A 23,965-nucleotide genomic window follows, 5' to 3' on the forward strand; every position below is an offset into this window, starting at 1 on the left:
GAACGACATCAGAGAACACTATACCATTTTATTAAATCTCACCATCACGTCAGACGTTTTTGTTATTATATTGTATTTGTTATTATTTCTTCCTCTCAAAAACGATAATTTGATTCACAGATGGCCTTCCGTGTGTGGCTGAGTGTGTATGCATGCACCATGACTGTGTGTGGGTTCATATTGTGCATGGGCCAGAGAGAGAAAATTAATTTCCTCCGTAAAAAATGAGAAAAGCAGAAATGGCAGGTTTTGAAAGAAAGAAAGATGGTGAGAAAGAAAGAGGGAGAGAGAGAGGGAGAGAAAGAGATTGCAGAGTGAGAAGCTGAGGATGGAGCCAACCTCTTTCCTCTCACCACAAAACGAGCACCAAGCCCAGAGACAGCGAGGGCTGACAAAGGCATATAAAAAACGAAATTATCCTTTAGCCACACTGCATGCCTTTAAAGCCAAAGTAATTGCGTTTTGAGCACAATAGCAGACAGCACATTCATGTCCATATGAAGGCTGTAATATATCACATAATTTTTATGAATAATATTTCAACACGCACGGTCCTGTGAAGTTTTCCGCCTCTTTTTCTGGTATTTTACTGAAACGTTAACTCAAAGGGAGTAGCACGTTAAGAAATGCTCATTCATTAGAACGGCCTTAAAGTGTAATTGGAAATTATATAAAAAACAAAACCATTGGATAGTCTACATATGTTAAGAGCACAGCTTTGAAAGGGGATGCTCAACTCAGCTGTTATTTGGGCAGAGCTGAGAGACCCCTTCCAAGATGTGTGCTGATAGACCTGAGAGGCGCTGTTACATCAGGGGCCACCAGGGGGTGGTTTCGAGTCTCAAGTGTTTCTGTGTCGGCCAGGCGGTGTGACTGGACCAAGCGGCCGAGCTGAAAATCCCCCACCTGTGCTCTGTGTGGCCTTTTAGGTGTACCCATACGTAAGGGTCGTGTCCATGTAGAGGCTTTTAGACACACATTTACAGGAATGACAGGCAGGCCTAGTGCATTGTGGGAGAAAAAGAGGAGAGTACCAGCTGACTGGTACTACTGCTTCAGGACAGGCTGGGGAAGAGGTCAATAATGCATACTTAGTTAGTTAGTTATGCATACTTAGAGAGTTAGTGTGGTTCATTTGAGCAGGATGGCACCAGTTTCTCACTCTAAAGTCAGAAGGTTTGAATGCAGTCTAAAGTTATGTTTATGGAATGTTTGTTTGTTTATGTTTATGGAATTTAACAGACACTTTTATCCAAAGTGAAAAATTAAAGTCCACACCTCCATAAGAGACTATTTTATCTCTCTCTTTGTCTCTCTCTCTGTCTCTCTCTCTCTTTCTCTGTCTCTCTCTCCTCCAATATATGTTGTACAGCCTCTCTTTCTCTTTCCAGCTCCCTTACTGCAGGCCCCTGAGAGGACTAAAGTTAAAGAAGAGACCCATAAAAAACCAACTGGATTTAGGCTCTTAGAACTCCAGAACTGCACTTCGGGGTCAGCCCTTTTTTTTGGGAGGGGGGGGGGCACACACACACCACACCACAGAAGAGCAGAGAGTGGAGTGGGCTGCACCTGTCGTGGCCCCCGTGAGAGGGGCGCGGAGCGGCACTGCCACTGGGCCCCGCAAGGTCGGCCGACATCCCAGCGGGGGCCCCCTCGGCCTGCACGGATCTCCGGCGCAAATCCACAGGGATTGCGTAACGCCTGCCAATCATCAAGGCCGGGGAAAACATCTTAACCTCTCTCTCTCTCTCTCTCTCTCTCTCTCTCTGTCTTTCTCTCTCTCTCTTTCTGTTTATTTCCCTCCATTTATTTGAGGGGAGGTTGACTTTAAAAATCTACTTTTTCAAAAATTGTAAATATAAAAAATTGAACATCTGAACATCTGAACTTTTTTTTTACAGAGAAGGAGATAAAGAGCCAGAGAAAGAGTGAAGCATGGTGAGAAACAGACAGATAGAGAGAGAGAGAGAGAAAGAGAGAGAGAGAGAGAGAGAGAGAGAGAGAGAGAGAGAGTCCATGCAGGCAGAGACAGGGAGATGGGGTCTGTACTCCCTGTTCGTAATCCCCTTTCCATGGCTGTCCCAGCTGCGGTGACATTCTCACAGGCCCGCAAGCCCGTAACAAGATAATGATCTTGCTCTATCATGCCGACATCGAGAAAACATTTTGCACGCTGGCACTAACCGCGTTTCCGAGAGGGAAACGTTAGGCTCGGAACAGAGCGCTCCCTAAAACCCTCCCGCTATCCGGCTTACGGTTGCACCCCCCTACTCCGTTGAAGGCCTCATGGTTATGTGACCCCCCCCCCCACCACCCCCGTCACTGTTCGTCAAGAGATAGGGAACAGGTAGAGGGAGATGGAACATCGAATCCGAGAGCGATGTGAGCCACGCATGTTCTGACGCTTGCCCCCGGCGAATTTCTGTTGTGTCATCTGACTGAGATACTGATCACTGAAGCCTGGTGCTTGTTCTGTTCAATGACACACTAACAACGTGGCCATTTATAGGGATTTACACATTCAATTGCCCGGTGCTTTTACTTTAGGGGAATGTAATTCACAGGGGCAGAGTGACAGAGCCCCTGGACCTCAAGCCATGCCATCTCAATGGACAACATGACCAAACAGCCCATGTCTTCAGGGACACATAGCTCAACTCCACATGTGGTAAACTACACCAGACAACATGGTCTCTGTTTGAATTAATAATGGCCTGTGATGTCTTATTGACATAATCTGTCCCCATGGCTGACATGTAACATATCTCATTAAGGAGACATATAGGTTACTATAAAATCCTTTTGTTAAACAAACTGCATACTCTGACCTTTGTGAAACAAACTCTGTCAAACTCTGTCAAGCTCTTCCAAATGATGTCCGCAATAAAGAATACCCCTGCGCTGCATGTGCTTGACCTGTTGCAGTAGACCCAACATGGTGGACGCCTCAGGAGGTCCAGTCTCATGTGCCCAGGGGAGGTGTGGGGGGTCTGGCTGTCTGAGTCCAGACCCCTAAGCCCCCCCAGGATAATGCCTCAGACGGGAAGAAAGGGGGTGTCTGTCCCCAACTTCCCCGCCAAAGGTCCCGTCTCCCTGAGACCCCATTAGCTCTCTGAGCTCTGAGAGGGGGTCGGAGGGTGTGTGGGTGGGTGGGTGGGTGAGGGGGGTCGGAGGGTGTGTGGGTGGGTGGGTGGGTGGGTGGGAGGGGGTGGGGGTCATGATTGGAAAAGGCAGGGGGGAAGGACACCAGGACGATTGGATTTTGTTTTTGCACCGAAGGAGAGGGTTTTAAGGATTTACCGAGGCATGGGTGGGGGTGAGATGGAGGATATCAAAACCTCCTTATATCACACGTTCTTTTCTCTCCCTCTTTCTCTCTCTCTCTCTCTCTCTCTCTCTCTCTCTCTCTCTCTCTCTCTCTCTCTCTCTCTCTCTCTTTCTCCAGCCATGTGGTCCAGTGTGTTGCAGCTGTCCGTTTTCCCTCTAATTTTTCTCTGTCAGATTTTGGCCTATAATTAGCAGAAAGGACCTCGGTGACTCCACACAAATGTGAGTTTGTGCCCAAGCACCGCAGAACTAATGGCCCAAATCCTGCCCTCCCATCGCTCTCTCTCTCTCTATCTCTCTCTTTTTCACTCTCTCTCTCTCTCTCCCCGGCTTCCTTTCTGCATGCAGTCCAAGTGACAGGTCCACATGTGTGGTGACTGGCCCACGGTGGCTGGGATCCACTACCATCCGTACTTAAAGGGGAAACCCTGCTGTGCTTCCTCCAAACACACACACACATACAGAGAGAGAGAGAGAGAGGGAGAGAGAGAGAGAGAGCAGAGGCGACCAAAGCCTCTGGCCTGAGTCCTGCCAATGCACCCTCCACCTCCTCCTCCACACCATAGCACAGCCACCATTCCCAACATTCTGAACGTGGCACAGACCCACCTGCTCCTGGTGTCTCTCTCTTCTTCTTCCTGTGTCCCTCTCTTTCTCTTTCTCCTTCTCTCTGTATATCCCTCTTTTTCTGACCGTCTGTCTCTCTCTCTCCCTCTCCTTCTGTCCCTCTCACTCTGTCAATTACTCACTTTTCCTCCCCCTTCTCTTTTTCCATTTGTATTCCTCTCGTTTCTCTTTCCTCATTTGCTTTCTTTCTATGTGTCAAGGAGGAACAAACACATAAGTGTATATATATATATACTTATGTATATATATATATATAAGTCTCTCACACACACACACACACACACAGTCCAGTGACACACACACACACACACACAGTCCAGTGATAGGGAATCCATTGCTCTCTTTTATAATGCTGACTCCTTTAGTCCCTTATGTCCTGGTCTGTGTAAGCCCCGAGACAAGGTCGCAATATCATAGGTTAGCAGTTCCCTCTCTGACCCGTTCCCAGCACCATGATTGGCTGACCCCCAGGGCCTGAGAGCTTCTCTCTCTCTCCTAAAGCCCCCTTCTAGCCCTTACGCAGATCGAGCCACCTGTTATTATTCTAGATGCGAGAGAGAGAGCCTAGCAAAAGCCACCCCAGCGCAAACACAACACCTGACGTCATCTCAACCGCTTTCCTTGTCTGCCCTCCTCCCCCTCAACAACCCCCTCCATTCCCAATACTCCTCGCCCCAAACACCCCCCATACCACACACCAAATTATTCTTCTTCTGTGTCAGCATGGTGTCTTTTTACACATGCAAAGCACGCCACGTTTGAAGTCTTTGATGCTTGTTTGTTTGTTTGTGTGTTCGTACTTGGTTTTGGATGAATAAAGTATTACTTACTCATCTGTGGCAAAGCTGTTTCCTTCTCTGGCCTACCTCCTCTGTTCAGGAGAGAGAGAGAGAGAGAGAGAGAGAGAGGAGAGAGAGAGAGAGAGAGAGAGAGAGAGAGAGAGAGAGAGAGAGAGAGAGAGAGAAAACAGGACGTTAATGTTCAGGAATTGGTTTTTATTATACTATGATGGAATAAATGAATAAACACTAATCCAAGTCTATGCATGACTCCATATTTAGACTAAAAATCCATATAATAAATAAAGAATGAAGTTGAGTAAACACGCCGTCCAACTTTTCTATTTCTCTTTTACAATCCTCACAGCTTTTTTATTCAGCCAACACCATTAATCCAGTCGTGACCTAATGTTATGAAAAGTGTTTAATTTAATGGTGGTTCTCTTTCATAAATGTAATTTATTAACCTCCCGAACGAGAAATGTGCTATTCATGTCGCCATGCCCTCACCTTTGGATGGCCCAATTAACCAAACACCCTTAAACCAATAAAGCAAAAATAATGGGAAAGCCAATATACACGATTTAATATACATGTTTAACTGCACGAAAAAAAAAGGGGGGGTGGGGTATGGGGGCTGAAGGGGGATGGGCAGGGTGGGATAGTAACCGACTGAAATCCTAGCAAAACTATTTCCACTTTTAATAGCAACGTCTAAGTCGGCATGCAAAATCTGACAAATGCGGCGGGCCTTTCGTAAGCAGTAATATTTCCGTCGAAACGCGATATTTATCCCTGGGTAAACCGTGTCGCTGAGGACATTACAAAGTCATTCTCTTATTCCCTCCCTCCCCTATGCAGCCCAAACCCCTTGTCGTTCTCACACTTCATTGTGGGTATTACGGAGGGTTACGCCGGCTTTTGTCTGTTACGCTGGCTTTGGGTGCTTTAGTGTGTTTTCCTGGCATTTCGGGCCGATCAACTCGCCTCGCTCGGTTTCTCTCTCTTTTTTTTTTTGCGAGCAGATGCCGTTATGCACCATGACGTGCTATGCGTGCAGAGCACTGCTCTGGTCCCTTGGCCCGTTTCGCTAATGATCGCTTCCCTCCTTGCAGGGGTTGGAGCTGGAACTCACCATGGCGAACCTGGAGCATGGAAACATGATTTAGGGGTTAGGGTTCGGTGTTCATGACTAGCGTACGCGTTAGTACGCTTGTTTTCAGCTGAGTGTGGAGCTGCTGTACACTTGTTGCCTTCTTGCCATCTTTGGATGGGGGGGGGGGTTATCGGAGTACAGTGCATAACTATGGTGTTTTGTGGGAGCGATAGGGCATGTGTTTTAATTCATCCTGCTATATTTAGAGAGGAACGGCTGTAAACAGATAAAGGCCGCTCGCTTTTCACGGCGGCAATATCACACCACTGATAGAAAAGAAATAAATGAAGAGAGTGGTGGGGAAGAGAGAGAGAGAGAGAGAGAGAGAGAGAGACTTAAGCCGGCCACACTTTGACTGACAAGTTCATATGGGGAGACCTTTACCATAGCAACATAACTTTGGTTGCTAGGATAACAGGCGCAGATGGATGGGGTGGCTGATTTTCCGCGGTGACCGCCCGCTTCTGTGGGGCTGGTGGTAGGGGGTTATGGGTATGGAGGGGGTTACAAGGAGGGGGGGTTAGGGTCATGAGGGGTGGAGGACGAGGCGGTCTCTCCCTCTGCCTCGCCATGAGCCCAGCGAAATGACTTGGCACAGGGAAAATGTATTAGATTCGGGGGACAAATAATTAACTGACGTCAGCTGGCGGGGAAGAGGAAAGGTTGCGCTACAAATATAGCTCCCTGAGGTGTTTTTTTTTTTTTGCTCCCCCTGCCCAGTAAATCGTGCGGCGGCACAGGCCAGCGGTGTTCGGATGGACAGAATGCGCCGGGGCACGATTACGGGCTGATTAATGTCACCAGAGGGGTCTTTCGAGTCGACTCCGAAATAGAACATCAAGCAGATGGCCTTGGAAAACTGCAAATCATCCCTCTGTTCGGCACGACTTCTGTATGACATTAACATACGCTTTTTGTGTGTACTATGTATGTGTGAAAGTGTGCGTGCGAGTGTGCGTGAGATATACTTTATTCGTCTTAGAAACGTAAATAGGCACGTAAATGTATATTGCCGCAATAATGAAATTAAACTGCGAGATTGTGACACACTCATACTTGTGTCCTTTTATCATACTTCTGAAGTGGACACCTGTTGTGGTGTCGGAGGTCACTGTGTTCCTGCTATGCAAGCTTATGTGACCGTCAGTCAAGACATGACAGCATGTTCTCCCTAGTTAAGGAATGATATAACACACCTACATGCCTGACATATTGTAAATAGTAAAAACAAATTCACTTAACATTAGCAACAATCGTGTAAGAAGTGTGCACAAGAAAAGCACTAGACCATGTTGATTTTAGTGTTATCACGAGTACACTAAGGTGGGTACAGTGAAGGCCAACAGGGCTAATAAAAACGCCTGTATGTGCACAGTAGTCTACATCTATGATTGATCATTAACATCGATACTCATTTGTTTAGCTGGGATACCTGTGTACTGGCTGTATACCCTTCACAGTTAGATGGCAGAGCCAGCTGTGACTGAGGCCTGGAGTTCAGGGAAGTATAGGGTTTGGGGCCTGTAACACCAGCACTTGTGGTTAAGAATTGGCGCCGAAAAAAGCGTTTAACAGATCGGCAGGCCTAAGTCCTTCCAATGCCATAAAATTAACACCTTTCCAGAAAGACAGCAGTGCGGCTGGAAGGGGACCAGTCTGTGTGCGAGCGCGGGAGCGAGCGACCAGAGGGGGGATGTTTTGGCAGCTGCTGAAGGAGATGGTCAGCGACAGAGCCGATAATATTTCTGCTTTTATTGACCTGTCAGTCCTTATCAGAGACTTTCTCTAAAAACAGCCATCGCCTTTCAGCACCACCACCACCACCGGTTCCAGCAAGGGATGCCCCACCGGCCGGACCCACCAGCCCCATCCAGGGGTGAGAGGGCCATCGCATCTGGGTTAGGAGCTTAGGGACCCCCAGGGGAGGAGAAGGTATATTTATTTATGTAAGTGCATTGTGGGTACGTGACACATGCTTTCTTATTTACGTCTGACATTCGTCCATCAGACAGGCTCTGAGACCATGTCTGTGAGCATGCAATAACAATTAGGAGTTGTGCTATGTGCTATCTATCTGACATTGTACAACGGTAACAGAGCACATTAAATGCTTGGTTGTTTATGCCTACTTATGAGTGCATGTTTACATGCACACATGTATACTCACATAGCCATAGAAAGTTACCCAGTTTCTACGAGTCTGCACACACACACTCACACACACACACACACACACACACACACACACACACACACTCACACACACAACATCGTACAGGCACACACCGCAGACATACAAAAAGGGGTTACGCTCCGTAAACAAGTTACAAATCCTGACAACTTTGCACACAAAGTCGCGCTCAATTTTAGCCTAAAGTAAACGGCGCTCGGCGGGCCAAGCCTCGGCCTTCACAAAGGCCCTGTGTAGTTATCACCTAAAGTGTGAACGGAGCGCACTCCCCACGCTTTATAAACAGACAGGCCACCGCCAAGCCAAACACATGCAATTCCGCCCATTTAGTTTTTAGAAAGATAGAATCTCTGGCAGCGGCAGATATCGCCAAATGTATCTTTGACAGTTTGGGTGTTGAGGGATTGGTGTGTGAGTGTGAGAGAGAGTGAGTACAGTGAGAGTGTGTATGTGAGAGTGAAAGAGAGAGAGAAAAAGAGAGAGAGAGTGTGTATTTATGTGTGTGTGTGTGTGTGTGTGTGCTTGTGTGTGTGTCTGTGTGTGTGTGTGTGTGTGAGCAGAGAGTCCTTCAGCCCCTGTGGCACTTTGTTTTTTCACCTCTCTCCCTTTGCGCGTCCCGTCGACACATTTATTTGGATTAGGAATTCTTTGGGGTGGTAAAATGGTTTGGAAGGACGCGTTGGCCAGGTTGTTCCAAAAAACTCTGGGGGAAGATGGGTGGCGGTTGGATGTGAGGGGTGGTGGTTGTGGACTGGGGTCGTTGGAGGGGGTGGGGGTTCTGCACCCCAGGATTAGTGGACATTTTCTGTCAGGACGTCGTCCTTCCTAACGAGAAGCAGATTCACACCTCCGCTACCTTCCCGAGCGCTTAAGGGAGTCCACCTCGACTCCGCGTAGCAGCACAGTGGTGCCACCCGCCTCTCTTTATTTATGTAAATAATGTTTAAATATTTGAAGGGCTGAACCCTGAAGCCCGGCCACGCCATGCCAAGCGCTTTTCACCAGTGGATTCTGGGAAAATATTGCTAACGGAGCTTCCTCGACAAACAGAACTTCTTTTTTTGCGAGTGTGCGCAACTCGAAACTCAGGCTTTAAGCAGTGACCACAGGGAACTAAGAGAAATAAGCTCACCGATCCGATGTCTCATCTCTTGCTAATAATCATGTGAAACCAAAATGTGAATGGAAGTGTGGGTGAAGTGAAACTAAAAACTAAAAAAGACAATATTAAAGTCAAACCATCCACTGGGTGAGAACTGCTGAGTGAACTATTATAAGTAAAACCACATAAATCCACCACCATCACACACACACAGCTCTGTCCCCCTTAAAACCCTTTCATAGGACCCTTGTGAACCAATAAATGAGCTAATATGACTTAAATCAAATTACACCACACACAAACACACACACACACACACACACACACACACATACACACACACCTCTAACTAACCCCTGTGTCTCCTCACGGGCTGGCCCTTGTTACCCCTCTCTGTGTGTTGGGTGGCGGCACACAGATCATACCAGGGGGAGAGAGAGAGAGAGAGAGAGAGAGAAAGATTGATGTGTTGCCGGGATGGAATCTTCATGTGATGTGACGATATCTGGAACACGTACTGTGCACACATGCCGCCCAGCCCACACACATGCCAGGGGGGAACGCTGCCTCTCATTTTAGCCTCTCTCTCTCTCTCTGTCCCTCTCTCTCTCTCTCTCTCTCTCACACACACACACATACAGAGTCGCTGGCGGCCCCCCTTTGGTTCTTTAAGGCGAGACACGGCAGGTGAAAACATCGTTTTTTCATGCACTGGTCAATTTCGAGATTTTGAGCTAGTATGTTACCTTAGCATGTATTCTATCACACTACTACAACAAAAAAGTCCGATTTACACATTTAGGTGTTTATTTCATTATATTGTGTCTACTCGCGCCTGTATATTTCTCCTAAATTCAGCAAAAGTTAGCATTCTAACCTTGCATGCACTCCCGCGACCGTGGTCCAAAACATAACATGTGTACTACCGTTGGAAAGCTCTGTTTTTCCTGTATCACGCTATGTGATCCATATATGGACACTTCCTTTGTATCAGTAACCAATCGCGAAAGTTCAAAGGCGAGTCTAGGCTGAGAACGGAATCTCATTGGCTGTCTTTCAAGGCTGTTTTCTCAAAATGAGTTTCCGCTCACACTCTGAGCTCAAAAACTCCACTTCAGAAGCACGTACATACACCAAACTTTCTAGACTTATGCCTAACTATATGTCGAAGATTTCTACAGAGGGGTTTGTTGATATATTATTCCTAGCCTGACTTACATGACATTTTATGCCTAAAAACATGGAAAAAAGCGATTTTTTTAGGGCTAGTGACATAATTTTCTGATTTACAGGATAACAAAAGTAGATATTCATAAATCCCTCTGTAAATGTTTTCCCATCTAATATCTGAACACAATGAAAACATAATTTTGAACTTGGCTGTATCCAATGCTCAGGTTTCGTGCCTTAAAATGTATGCAAATTAGCGCAAATTTAATTAGATAATGCCTAATTTGCATATGTAAACATTAAATTACAGCAAACTTGTAATACATTTTTTTCTCATATTAATGTAAGTAATCAACTGGGGAAGTTTCATAGTGATATCTGCTTGTTAAAAATTTTACCCTATTCACCTGTAGTGTCTCGCCTTAATGTGAAAAGCCCCCCACCGCTGTGAGCTGGGGTCCGTTGAAAGCGTGTGGAGATTCAGGGAAAGAAAAAATTAGGCCTAGGTGTAAAGGGACGTGAGGTTATGTGGTTTTACATTGAGCATGCGTGTGTGTGTGTGTGTGTGTGTGTGTGTGTGTGTGTGTGTGTGTGTGTGTGTGTGTGTGTGTGTGTGTGTGTGTGTGTGTGTGTGTGTGTGTGTGTGGTTTGAAGGGCACAGAGGCGGGGGGATGGCGATGTTACAGAAGTAGACACAACTGGTACGCACAGCTGACTTTTTCTTTCTGTCTTTCCTTCTTTCTCTTTTTCTTTCTGTCTTCCCTTCTTTTTCTTTTTTTCCTCCTGGGAGGCTAGTCATTTCATACCATTCTCTTGGCTGCAGTCCAGCAACACCTGTCACCAGGCAACATAACATGCACAAATACAAGAGAAATACACTCTCTCTCGCTCTATATACTATTTTTCCCCATTCCAAATGAATTGATAAGTGGATCCAGTATACCTACAGATGCACTGCTTTAATCAGTAGTCATTTTAAACAGGTTTATTATGCTGTTTTCACTGTATTATTTTCAGAGTTTTATTAGAGACCAGCTATGTCATACAGACAACCGTCCAACCGGCTATAAACAATTTTCACCACATCGACCACAATACCCATACCTCACACTCATCACACACTGTGTCCCCTCTTTCCACACACACACACACACACTTGGTGTCAACCACAACCACACACTTGCCACACTGACCCCGCGGCCTTCATTGCTGGCCCTTGCGTGACCTCCGTGTCGTGTCACCCTCCCGCAGGGCTTGGAGGAGGCCGGGCATTCCTGGGTATCAGTGCTATTGGGCTTGGGAGCAGGGCAGAAGGGGCATCGCGGGCACTGGCTGCCCAGAGTAGGGTTTCTGGGAAGAGAAGGGCGTGGAGAGGAGTGGAGAGAGAGACTGTAGGCTACGAGGGAGAGAGCGCGTCGTCGCGTTTCTCCTGTTTCTTTCGTGGAAAAAAACACATCATGATTGAACGTCTTGCAACTGAGAGTGATTGATGCAGAGGGTCAGGGAGGGGTGGGGATTGGTGTGTGTGTGTGATGGGTGGGAGCATGGGGACAGAGGGGAGGGGAGGGGATTGGTGTGTGTGTGTGGTGGGTGGGAGCATGGGGACAGAGGGGAGGGAAGGGGATTGGTGTGTGTGTGTGTGTGGTGGGTGGGAGCATGGGGACAGAGGGGAGGGAAGGGGATTGGTGTGTGTGTGTGTGTGGTGGGTGGGAGCATGGGGACAGAGGGGAGGGGAGGGGATTGGTGTGTGTGTGTGTGTGGTGGGTGGGAGCATGGGGACAGAGGGGGGGGGGTGCGAACTTGGCACCGGAATCGCGTGTTGAGTTCGCCTCGGGGTATTTCAATAATCGTGCGGCCCGTTTCGTTTTGCGGTAAATTGAGTCGCCCGGGATTGTTTTGATTGCCTTTTCATCTGTGAATCAGACCTCTCGCCAGTCAAAGGCTGGGGGGACAGGCTGCCCTGGGCCCCGCTGGTTGATGGACACATTTGGTGATGTCCTGATATTCTCAACCCACAGAGAACATTAATTAAAGATGGTGTCATCAGACCTGCGTCGTCCGAAGTTAAATGTAACGACCTGGTGACACACGAGAAGTGTAAACTATGAGATACGTGGCAGCAGGACAGAGAGAGATAGATAGAGAGATGAGAGAGAGAGAGAGATCCTAAAGAAGAGAGCCTAATTTGAGAAAGAGAGAGAGAGTTTTTGGATGGGTGCTCTGGAGAAGAGCGACTAATTTGATCCAGGGATATTATATTACATTGGTACTGCAGAAGCACAGCTTGCATGGCTAATGGACACTGTTGCAACCCTGAGGCACTACTCCGTATGAGTAAGCAGTGGGGTCTATTTTACTTTACTTTAATTGGGGGCCTATGCTCCGCTCCATCAGCTAACGTGAAGACCCATCCGTTTGTAACGCTAGCTATAGCTATGTATCGCTAAGGTGATTAAAATCACCCAGAGCCAAACACCATGACATGGGGCCTGTCGGAATGTTCCGCTTGACCATCCAGGACATACTAAGCCAGGACAAGGGGGGGTTTCGGTTTCGTCGTTCTGTCCAAAAGCATAGTGTTCCAATTATTTCCCCACTGGTCAGTATACTGCCTAAGCACAGTCTCTAGGGTGTTCAGGCCTTGGGCACTATAAAGTGCATTTAAGCAATTTAAATTCTTATACGCCCTATAAATAAAAGGGTCATTGACAAATAAGGCTTTTAAAATGGACATAATGCATTTTTTGAAGTTGGAAGACTGTGTTTAAACAAGTCTTGATGGCTGCCCCATATTTACAGGGGTTTTAATACATTTTTAGACTGTATTAGACTGTAAATGTCAGGTGGCACAACCAAAAGTTTATATAAAAAAAGCACACTTGTTGTTTTTGGTGGGTATATAGAGTGTCTACAGCAAGGGTCTCAAACTCCGGCCCAATTCCGGCCCGCAACCTATGTCAAAAAATTAATGTAATCCGGCCCTTGAGGGTATTTTTAATTGCTACAAACAACGATACTGATTAAAATAAACGATAGATCCAAGTACGGTGACAAATCTCATTTGTACTCTCCTCCACTATTTGCTAGACATCCAGAGCTTAATTCAAACCCAAAATCGCTGCACAAAGTTTTCAGGAAATACTTGGAGGCTATTACACGCGAGAAACATGAAGACGTGCATTTGTTCGTAATGACGCGGAAGCGATGCAGGCCATAGTTTTGCACAAATTGAAGCAGAAATAGGCCTACACCAAATGTTGAAAAACGTTCATGTGTGATGAAGTCTTGGGTAGGCTATGTTATTCACCTATTCTGATTCTGAAGGAGAATATCTGCCTTTTGGAGATTATGATCGATCGTCTATTGACAGTGATAGTCACGGTGCGTCTGTGAATGGAGGTGCATCCTTGCATGTACAACGGTGTCCACTAAGCATACCATGCTTATTTCGACCCTCTGCCCAACATAGCTTGGAGGTTGCAGTGGTTATCCTGATGATAGTGTCCGTAATAGACGTGGTACAGACAGCAGGGGTAGTAGAAACAGGGCTCTGAAGAACTACAAAGTCACCCGCGATAGGAACTGATTTGACCAGGATACTTTATTGTAGGCCTTGTGGTTATAGTTTACTATTTTTGGTATACATCTTAGGCCTACTGTTTTCCTGTTAATTTGTTATGTGGGTAATATGGCAAAAAAGAAAGTAAACCTGCTCAAATATGTTCAACATCCAGTATTTACTGAAAGGTGGATAATTTGAGGTGCTTGCCATCCAGTGGCAAATTAGATGGGTAAATTTACCCCCTTCATAAACTTTTGTTTATACTCAAAGATTTTTACATTTACAGTAGGATTTCTGACCACTTTCAATCCATGGCCTTTTGAAATTTTGATATAAAAATCCAATGGTGTTGCTTTCTTAACCCTGACGCCTAGTTTGCCAAGTTTAAAAAAGTTATGAGAGGAAAATATATTTTTTTGTGTGAAACACACACACATAGGCCTACCTGTTTTTATGTTTTTTTTTTGTTTGTTGTTATAATTTGTATTAATATTTATCATTATTTTATTTATAAGCTAATGTTATAGCTTAGTTGATAGTTGATAGATAAAAAGACTTGCACTTTCTGTTTGTAGTTTTGTGTTTGAAAATACATTATTTGAAAAAAACATTGCATTTTAGGAAATAGCAGTTCTTTTTTTTGTATTATTCTTTAACACTGACGTGGCCCTCCAATCGAAAGACATTGGCAGAAGTGGCCCCCAGCTCATTTGAGTTTGAGACCCCTGGTCTAGAGTGCTTAACACATTATAATTTTGTAGTTGACCTTGGTATTAAAAGTTACTTATGAATACTTTATTGTAGAAGGCAGGTATTTTGGTTTTCCAACATCGAACTATATATATATATTATTTTCCTAATCTCTTGATTAATCGATTACTTGTTTGGTGTTTAAAATGGCAGATAATACTGAAAAAATGCCCCCAACCCCAAGATGATGACCTCAAACGCTTTGTTTGTCCACATACCAAAGACAGTCAGTTTACTGTCATTGAGCAGTAATCATTTTTTACAGCTTAAGAAGCTGGAATCAGAGTTTTTTTCTAACTTAATTAATTTTGCAGACCTAAATGCAACTGAATTGTTATTGTAAATGTTGAAGATTGTTTTTGTTTAACAATTCAATTCAATGTAAGGTTGCTTCTGTTGTTGATTCCTAGTAGGACCTGGGGCCAGTTGCACAAAACACACACACACACACACACACACACACACACACCTCATATACTGTACACATATATTCAAGCCTAGCAACTTCACAAACGGATTGTTAGTACATATGTGTGTACAGTATCATTGCCCCCTGCAGAAAAATCAACACATTCACCATCAGAGCTCCACAGAGACATAGATCACCATACTTTTTTACAAAATGACACATTAATCTTTTATGCTAAATGACTACCTAGTGTGACCCTAGTCATTTTCACACACTCAGAGAAACTCATTGAAACACTGTGTTAAGCGGAAATTGGTTTGTACCCCTAATTTGATACCAAGAAAGTGAAAATGAGAATATTTGCATTTTAACATGGAGTTTGCAATTTGGTGACAGATTTTTTTATCAGTTGAAGACTCAGAGGATGTGACTGTGTATGTCATGCTTATGTAGGCCTACTCATAGTGGACTGATGTAACAAAACTTTAAATAACGTGGCAAAAAAGTTTTAAACTCTGAATTTTGAAACTGCACACACACACACACACACACACACACACACACACACACACACACACACACATACACACACACACTCAGAAACCCATGCTAAAAGCAGGCGCAGTAAAACAACTGTCATCAGGCTCCATGATTTCTGCCGGGCAGCCCGCAGCGCTGCATTGTTGCGTTAATTAAAAATAAAGCCCATCTCGGCAAGACGCCGCTCCACGGCTCGGCCGCTCAGAAAGCCCCCCCGCCGAGGGGGGCGAGAGGACGCAGCACGGGTGTGAAAATGAGCGGCTGATTTATTAACTACTAATTGTTGGTGTGAATGTCTCTGTGGCCGCCTCCCGCGTCGTCTCTCCGGGCGAGAGGGGAGAGAGAGAGAGGGGTCAGACGGTGGGAGTGAGTGGCTGGAAGAGGAACGGGTGGGGCGGGAGGGCTTGCGGACCAGGTTACCGACGGCGCCCGCTGAGTGTTAACGTTTATCGGCTGGCAGAGTGGCTTGGGCCGCCCAGCGACAAAGCCCCCCGCGGCGGAGAGGAATAATTTTGAAAAGTTGCAAAGTTGTTGCCACCACTTGAAAATCGCCCCCCCCACACATATTGTTTGTTTTTTTCACCTCCAACAGGCGAGTGATTAATGAGCCTGCTGCTGGCTCGGGGATGGATGGAGTGATGGAAAGAGAGAGAGAGAGAGAGAGAGAGAGAGAGAGAGAGAGAGAGAGAGAGAGATGAAAAAGAAAGATGAGCAGTGACGTTGAAATGTGGAAAAATAGAGGGGGATGAAGGGAGGGGGAGGTGGTGGACGAGGGGTTGATAGAGGGCCAAAGAGAAAGATGAGTGGAGAGTGTGATGGATGGAGAGACACTAGAAAAGTGAGAGATAGAGATGGGATTGAGATGGAAGGAGAGAGAGAGTCCCTAAAATAAGCCTGGCACGGAGAGGAGAGGGCTGCTCTCCAGTCTTAGACAGAACTCTGTGTGTGTGTGTGTGTGTGTGTGTGTGTGTGTGTGTGTGTGTGTTGTGTGTGTGTGTGTACTTGTACATGTGCTTATTTATTTCATTTGTATGTGCATACGGTATGTGTGTTTATCTGTATGTGTGTGTTTGTGTGTTGATTTATGTGAGTGTGTGTGTGTGTGTGTGTGTGTGTGTGTGTGTGTGTGTGAGTGTGTGTGTGTGTGTGGCTCATGGCGGTCCTGTCCCGCTCCCTGCGTGTCAAGGATAGCAGGCCAGCACGGGGGCCCAAAAAAGAGTGGCTTGCACAGCTATTTCCAGCACAGAAATTCAGCCTCGGACACACACACTGTCAACCCATGATGGATCAGAGGGCCAGGGGCCCATGGTATGCTGGCAGGGGGTGGGGTGTGGGGGCTGCTGGCCCAGAGACAGAGTATAGGGTGGTGGGTTGGAGAAGCCCGGGGGAAGTTTGGGGGGAGGATTGGGTTGTTGTCTTGTGGCAGGTCTGAATGTTTGGAGGCAACATTTCGCCATCTCTCCTTGCACCTGGTTCAATCAACTAAATATAAGAGGGAAAAACAACCACCTGGGTTGTCTTTGTCATGAAAGCCAAAAAATAAAAAATAAAATAAAATGAATTTTCTAAATATTGTTTACAATTTCAATATAAATATTTTTATTATTTTTATAGATGTATACATTTTTATATATGAAATGTATACATTTGTACATACATGAGTAGTCAAGAAAATGTATTTGACTTATATGAATAGGAACTTGAATTGAAATATTACAATTTAGCTATTGTTTTGTTGTTGTATTGCAAAGCAAGTGGCATTGTTGTGCTTACAATATACTCTTGTTGTCATACATGAAGATAATTTGCTAATGTGAGAAGTCTGTGGGTAAACAAGCATTGTGAAACAAGGGCAGCGTGTGAATGATGATTGATTAGATTGAAGGAGCTGAGGAAACCTGTGGTTTGTGTGAAAAACACAGGCCACAGCTGTGAAAACATGCCAATGAGAGATCGGATTCTCCCTGATAAGTGTCGACGTGTGTTCATCACCGCCACAACAAGGGCCATTCCCACAGGCCACCCTACCAGCCACCAGCCCCATCACCACTGCTTCTCTCTCCAGACCCACTCCAGCCCAAACCAGGTCAGGTTGGTCCCAGTCAACCACCACAACCGTTCAAAAGGAGGTGACATTTTTAAGGAGGAGACTCTGGACCCAGATTCATAAAGATCTCACTGATCTCACTGATCAACACCGGCTTCTGTCAGAAAACCCACTCATCTGTCTTGGATTGACCACCCGGCCTGGGCGCGGTCCAATGGGTACTCCCCTCTCTGAACAGAACCACTACTCTGGGATGATGGGGAGTCCCCCTCTTCTCCTGCCTCTCCCCACCTCCCACCCTCCCTTATCGGTGGAGCAGGTGTGCGGAGTGCCCGAGCAGCCGAACTCAAACCCTGATCTGGAATAGCGGTACTGACCCCCTGGGGAGGCGTGTGTGTGCAGGGTGGGGTCGGGTGGGGAGTCAAGGAGGGGGGTAAAGTGAACCTCACGAGATCCAGTTACCCCAAGCCCAAGCCCAAGCCCAAGACTAACCCCAACCTCTACCCTCTGCCCATGGGCCCTGAAGCTGGCACGAGGGCTCTCCTGCAGTGATTTATAGATCTGCCCTGAATTTACGGCTTGTGAAATACTCTCAGTTAACGGCAGCAAGGAGGCGCCCAGCGAATGAGAAGGCCGCGGGTGTCAGGTGTGCATTGTCAAAGGGTGGGGGGCAAACAGTGCCACAATGCAGGCTGCCATGCCAGCCAAGGGATGGACCGCTGGATTAGGTATCTCTCAGTGTGTGTGTGTGTGTGTGTGTGTGTGTGTGTGTGTGTGTGTGTGTGTGTGTGTGTGTGTAGATGTATCAATGTGTACCATGTGACTTATACATTTGTGTATGTGTCCTAGTTTGTGTGGGGAATGGAATATGTAACAATTTCAAAATATTTTATTTTGTATGTGCTCAGATGGTATGTGTGTGTGTGTGTGTGTGTGTGTGTGTGTGTGTGTGTGTGTGTGTGTGTGTGTGTGTGTGTGTGTGTGTGTGTGTGGTGTGTGTGTGTCTGTGTGTGTGTGTGTGTGTGTGTGTGTGTGTGTGTGTGTGTGTGTGTGTGTGTCTTCTCACAGGTGGCTATGTGGATAAGTGTGTACAGGCATGCGTGCATTTGTTCAAACAGGCCATCTCTTCCTAACACACCTGACCTTGGCTGGAGCAGATAAATCTACAAGCTAAGGAGGGGGGGACGTGTCACATAGCTGGGTGTCATTCTTTTAGGATGTGAGGAAACGTCTAGCGGCTTGATTTCGTTTTTTGAAATACAGCGAGAGGAGAGGAGAGGAGAGGAGAGAGGCTGTGAGCACTATAAAGCATGGCTGCTGCGCAGTGCAAACTTTTATGGCACAAGGCCAACCTCGGTCGTCCTCTGTCTCATACGTCTGTGACACATAACCCCACCGGTTCCTCTCAGAAACCTTCAGAAAGAAGACACATCACAGAAAGGAGAAGAACCATAAAAGCCATGAGTGAAAAATTGTGGTGTTGAAACGGATGTATCCAGGTGTGGTCTGGGGTGCTACGAGGGTCTTAAAGCGAGTGAGAGCAGGTTTTGAACCCTTGTCATCTCATGTTTCTTCTTCGCTGAGCAGATGCACTGTGGTGCTTCGAGTGCCAGAGTATTCCAAATGGTAGGGATATAGCTCTAGCCTCATAAACCAGACTCTTGACTTTGCTTCTCTTCGTGCAAAGAGTCTGGCCAGGCGTCATTGGCAAACGTCTTCTTCCTGGTGGGTGGACACTTGTTTGAAGTTTAAAATTATTGTAATTCCTTTAAACCAATCACTAACGTTTGGTAATGACGTATGTTGGCCAGGGGGAACACAGCGATAACGATAGGCTTGTAACTGTGCCGGTCTATGCCAGCTTACTACTGAGGCGAAATGAAACTGAGCGAAAGTACGTAGACAGGCGGAGACAGGCTAATCAAGCCATCAAGGAACAAATTTGTCTTTCTGCCACTTTGCCATATCAGGATTACAATTCAGATGTGCAAAATGATGAAATCACTATTATTATTATTATTATTATTATTATTATTATTACCACCTTTGCCGGGAGGTAATGTTTTCGGGGTGGTTTGTTCAGTTTTCCATAATTCAGTTTATCTGTCTGTGTGCAGGATTACACAGAAATGTCAACATTTAAAATCCAATTACACACTGATATGTTGAGTTTGACTTGCATAAACCAGAACTACTTGATGACCTCTCCGCCTTCTGAGTGTCCTTGTAGTTATTATTTAGGGTTATTTTATTATTTTATAACACTGAATGGTGCGAAACCCCTATTGTTTCTGTAAGGATTATTATTATTATTATTATTATTATTATTATTATTATAGTTGGGAATATCCTGCCGTGCTTTGCCTTTTTTGAGGTGGTCCCCGTGGGCGAAAACTCATGAAATTTGGCACACACAACAGGTGTCCAATAAAGCTGTCATGGACAAAGGCTTGGCCCCGGGTGTGGCCTATGGACTCCATAGGAGGCTTATCTCACTTATATCACTAAGTCTCGTGGTTGGCATACTTTCAGATATGCACACAACATTTGGTAGGTAGGTGTAACTCCTCAAGACGAACAACTTTCATATGTACATTGCCTTAGCCACACTTTACAGGAAGTGAGATATTTGTGATTTTATGCATTGTGCACATGAACAATTTTGACATACTGTGGTTGGCATATAGTTTCAGCTACAAATTTGGTAGGTGTGTGTAACTGCCCATGACGAACCACTTTCATATGTACATTGCATTACCCACACCCAACAGGAAGCGAGACCTCTACCATTCCTAGGATGCGGACCACCAGGAAGCGAGACCTATACCATTCCTAGGTCGTGGACCGTAGGTGCTCAGGCCTGCCATTGCTGCTTGCGGCTATAATTTGTGTATTGTTGTTGTTGTTGAGGATATTGTTCATTGTTGTCGCTACAATGGCTGTAATTGTTATCAGTACCTGTTCCTTTATCTGTGTTATTCTAACCCTCTAGCCATCCCAGCCTCCATCGTTATAACCATTATCATTACTGTATTTGCTATTCTGGCTCCTCATGTCATAGTTGCACTTGGCCTCTATCTATCGGTCTGTCCCCTGGGCTTGAGGCCACACGTCGTGTGGAGGTCTGTTTGTAAGACTGGATCTCTTGTAAAAGAGCCACAGTGCATAGCTCCTCTCCACTGGCCCCTGCGGCATGGCTACCTCGTCCCTATTAAAGCCACACTTAGCATTAATTGTGTCAGCCGTGCGTCGTTTGGCTGAGTAATCTCTTCATTAGACGTACGTCAGGTGTCACGGCAGACCAGACGAGATTATATTAACCTTTAAACACTGTTCGTTGCTACCCCCCTTAAATTTGACCGGACAGTTATAACTGCTCTTAAATACCAATACCATGACAAAAAGTATAATTTAGTAGAACATATATTGTAAACAGAACCTTATTAGTAGTGATGGGGACGAGACCGCCTATGCCGAGTCCGAGTCAAGACCGAGTCTTTGAAGGGTCGAGACCGAGTCGAGACCGAGTCTGTTGGTTTTCAAATAAAGTCGAGTCCGAGTCAAGACCGAGTCTTTGAAGAAGCAAGTCCGAGTCGAGACCGAGTCCTTTAGGAGTCGAGACCGAGTCGAGACCAAGACCATAAAAAAAATTCAGTTTTAATATTCAGAATTTAATATCACCCCAGTTAATAATCAACAGTTAGGCCTACAGACTAAGCTAGATTGGGAATTGTTTAGAGGAGCAGTCTTAACGTCTTAATATGGACTATGCTGACCTACAGACACTCACCGGCAGCAGAGCCATAGAGATAAATAAACGGCTCTGACGGCAGTATCTTTGCATTGCACCATGGGATGTCATTTTCAAATAATGCCGGTCAACATTGCATTTTATTATTATTGTTGTTATGTGTTGTCTGTTTTTTTATATGAACATAAAAAATGCGTTGGTCTCGAGGACTCGGTCTGAAATTACGAGTCCTTCTCCTCCCACTGTGGTCCGAGACCGAGTCAAGACCGAGTCTTTGAAGGAACGAGTCCGAGACGAGACCGAGAAAGCAGAAATTGGTCTCGAGACCGGACTCGAGTCCGAGACCGGACTCGAGTACTACATCACTACTTATTAGAACATTAACATCTACAAAATGTGTGTGTTTGTCTCTGTGTGTGTGTGGGTGTGTGTCTTTCTGTATGTGCGTGAATGCATATGTGTGCGAACACTGGTGGTTCACATGCACAAGTGGCAACATGACAACATTAACTGTGTGTGTGTGTGTGTGTGAGAGAGAGAGTGGGTGTAAATGTGTGTATTTGTATGTGTGTGTCTGTGTTTGTGTGTGTGTGTGGGTGTGAGTGTTTCTGTGTGTGCATACATGCATGTGTGTGCAAACATTGGCGGTTCACATGCACATGTGGCAACATGACAACATGAACTGACAACATGAACTCTCTCTGTGTGTGTGTGTGTGTGCGCGTGTGTATATGTGTGTACTGTGTACATGCGTGTGTGTGTGTGTGGGGAGTGTGTGCTTCTGTGTGTCCGTGCATGCATGTGTGTGTGTGAATATTGGTGGTTCACATACAAGTGGCAACATGACAATATGAACTGACAACATGAACTGTCTGTGTGTGTGTGTGTGTGTGTATTTTGTGTGTGTGTGAGAGTGGGTGTACATGTGTGTGTGTGTCTGTTTGTGTGCGTGTGGGTGGGTGTGTTTCTGTATGTGCGTGAATGCATATGTGTGCGAACATTGGTGGTTCACACGCACAAGTGGCAACATGACAACATGAACTGAGTGTGTGTGTGTGTGTGTGTGTGAGAGAGTGAGTGGGTGAACATGTGTGTGTATGTGTGTCTGTTTGTGTGTGCGTGTATGTGTGTGGGGGGTGTGTTTGCTTCTGTGTGTGCATGCATGCATGTGTGGGAACATTGGTGGTAAGTTTTAGGAGTGTGTGTACGGAGAAGTCTTTCATCTCCTGGATGAAAATTACTCTTTCCCATTCATTTCCTATGGCGGTCATTTTTGACCGTAAACAAAAGAAGTGTTTCTACGTTGAATAAATCACTCAAAATTCAAAGAAGTAGTCACAATAAATTGTACGTGTTCAAAAGCCTTTTGTGAAGGATATCATAAGATCTTAAGGCAATCTGATGAAAATTGCCATATTTATGGTACAGGGAATGTGTAAATCGGTCATTTTTGACCGGAACAGTGTTAGAAGGTTAAGTTGCCACACTGTTGCTATCGGTTTTCCGCAGCACGGCCCCTGACATTAAGGGCATGGGAAGGAGCTGGCCCACTTGGATTAAGTCCTCAGGTGAAGATTAGGGTCAGTCTAGGACTATATTCTGCAGATGTACATGTCAGCACAAGATACCAATTTAAAGTAAAAAAGGGGTAAAGTGGTTGGTGTGTAGCAGGCATTTGTATCCAAAGCAACACAAACTAGCAACAGTGGGTTTGAGATTCGAACCTGGGCCGACCACTTGTTATCACTGCTCCAGCACATCCACAATTTGCAATTTGATAATGTAAACGTAATTTTATAATCTTAACATTGTGAACGTTGGTACTTCAGACAGAATACAAGGTTTAAAACCTCCTAGGTCAAAGACAGACAGCAATGTCAAAGCAAATTTAAAAATTACCTGACAGATTTATCAGACGTAGGGAAGACATTTTGAAAATTAGCCAGCAGAATGGCACATCAGACACATCATCCAAACCAGCACAAATCATCCTGCAGTCGTAACTCATTCTCTACCTCATCGAGTTCTACTCTTATCTCTCTTAGTCTCCCTCTCTATATCACTTACAGCGAAGCTACACCAGGCGCGTAACTGAAGCGTTCCGTTCGGGCCGTGTAAAATCCATTTTAGATGAATGTCTATTTTCGAATGTACGCGCCGCTATCACATCTAGTGTAGCTACTTCCATTGATTATAGTGGAAGCTAATTGTTGCAGCAGACGCAACGCGAATGGAATGCTTCAGTTACGTGCCTGGTGTAGCTCAGCCCTTACTCGTTCACTCATTCACATAATAAAGCAAACAGATCGCACAAGGTGATATGATGGTGACTAAAAACAGACTGAAAATACAATAATGACAATATTTCAGTATCAAAGAAAGAAATGTAGTACAATGACAAAGAATTGTTGGTCCACTGTTACTGTAAAAATCATTTAGGTGGGGATTCTTTGCATTCAATCCTAATTTAGCATAAAATATGAAGACAAATATACACAAATGGAACTGTCGCTTCTCTGGTACAGTACCTCTTGTACTAGTCTGAGGCAGGCAG

At 45.5% G+C, this 23,965-nt stretch overlaps 1 protein-coding gene across 1 annotated transcript in view; it reads right to left on the reverse strand.

Moving 5' to 3' along the window:
- The window catches only part of LOC121697066 (E3 ubiquitin-protein ligase TRIM35-like), a 36,605-nt gene extending 34,875 nt beyond the window's left edge, over positions 1-1,730 (reverse strand). Inside the window, exon 1 of the mRNA XM_042078344.1 lies at positions 1,570-1,730. Coding sequence (XP_041934278.1) covers positions 1,570-1,730 — 161 coding nt within the window. The remainder of the gene's footprint in view (positions 1-1,569) is intronic.
- Positions 1,731-23,965: the final 22,235 nt, after the last annotated feature.

Source organism: Alosa sapidissima, chromosome 2, assembly GCF_018492685.1.
Source record: "Alosa sapidissima isolate fAloSap1 chromosome 2, fAloSap1.pri, whole genome shotgun sequence".
Classification (NCBI taxonomy): Eukaryota; Metazoa; Chordata; class Actinopteri; order Clupeiformes; family Clupeidae; genus Alosa; species Alosa sapidissima.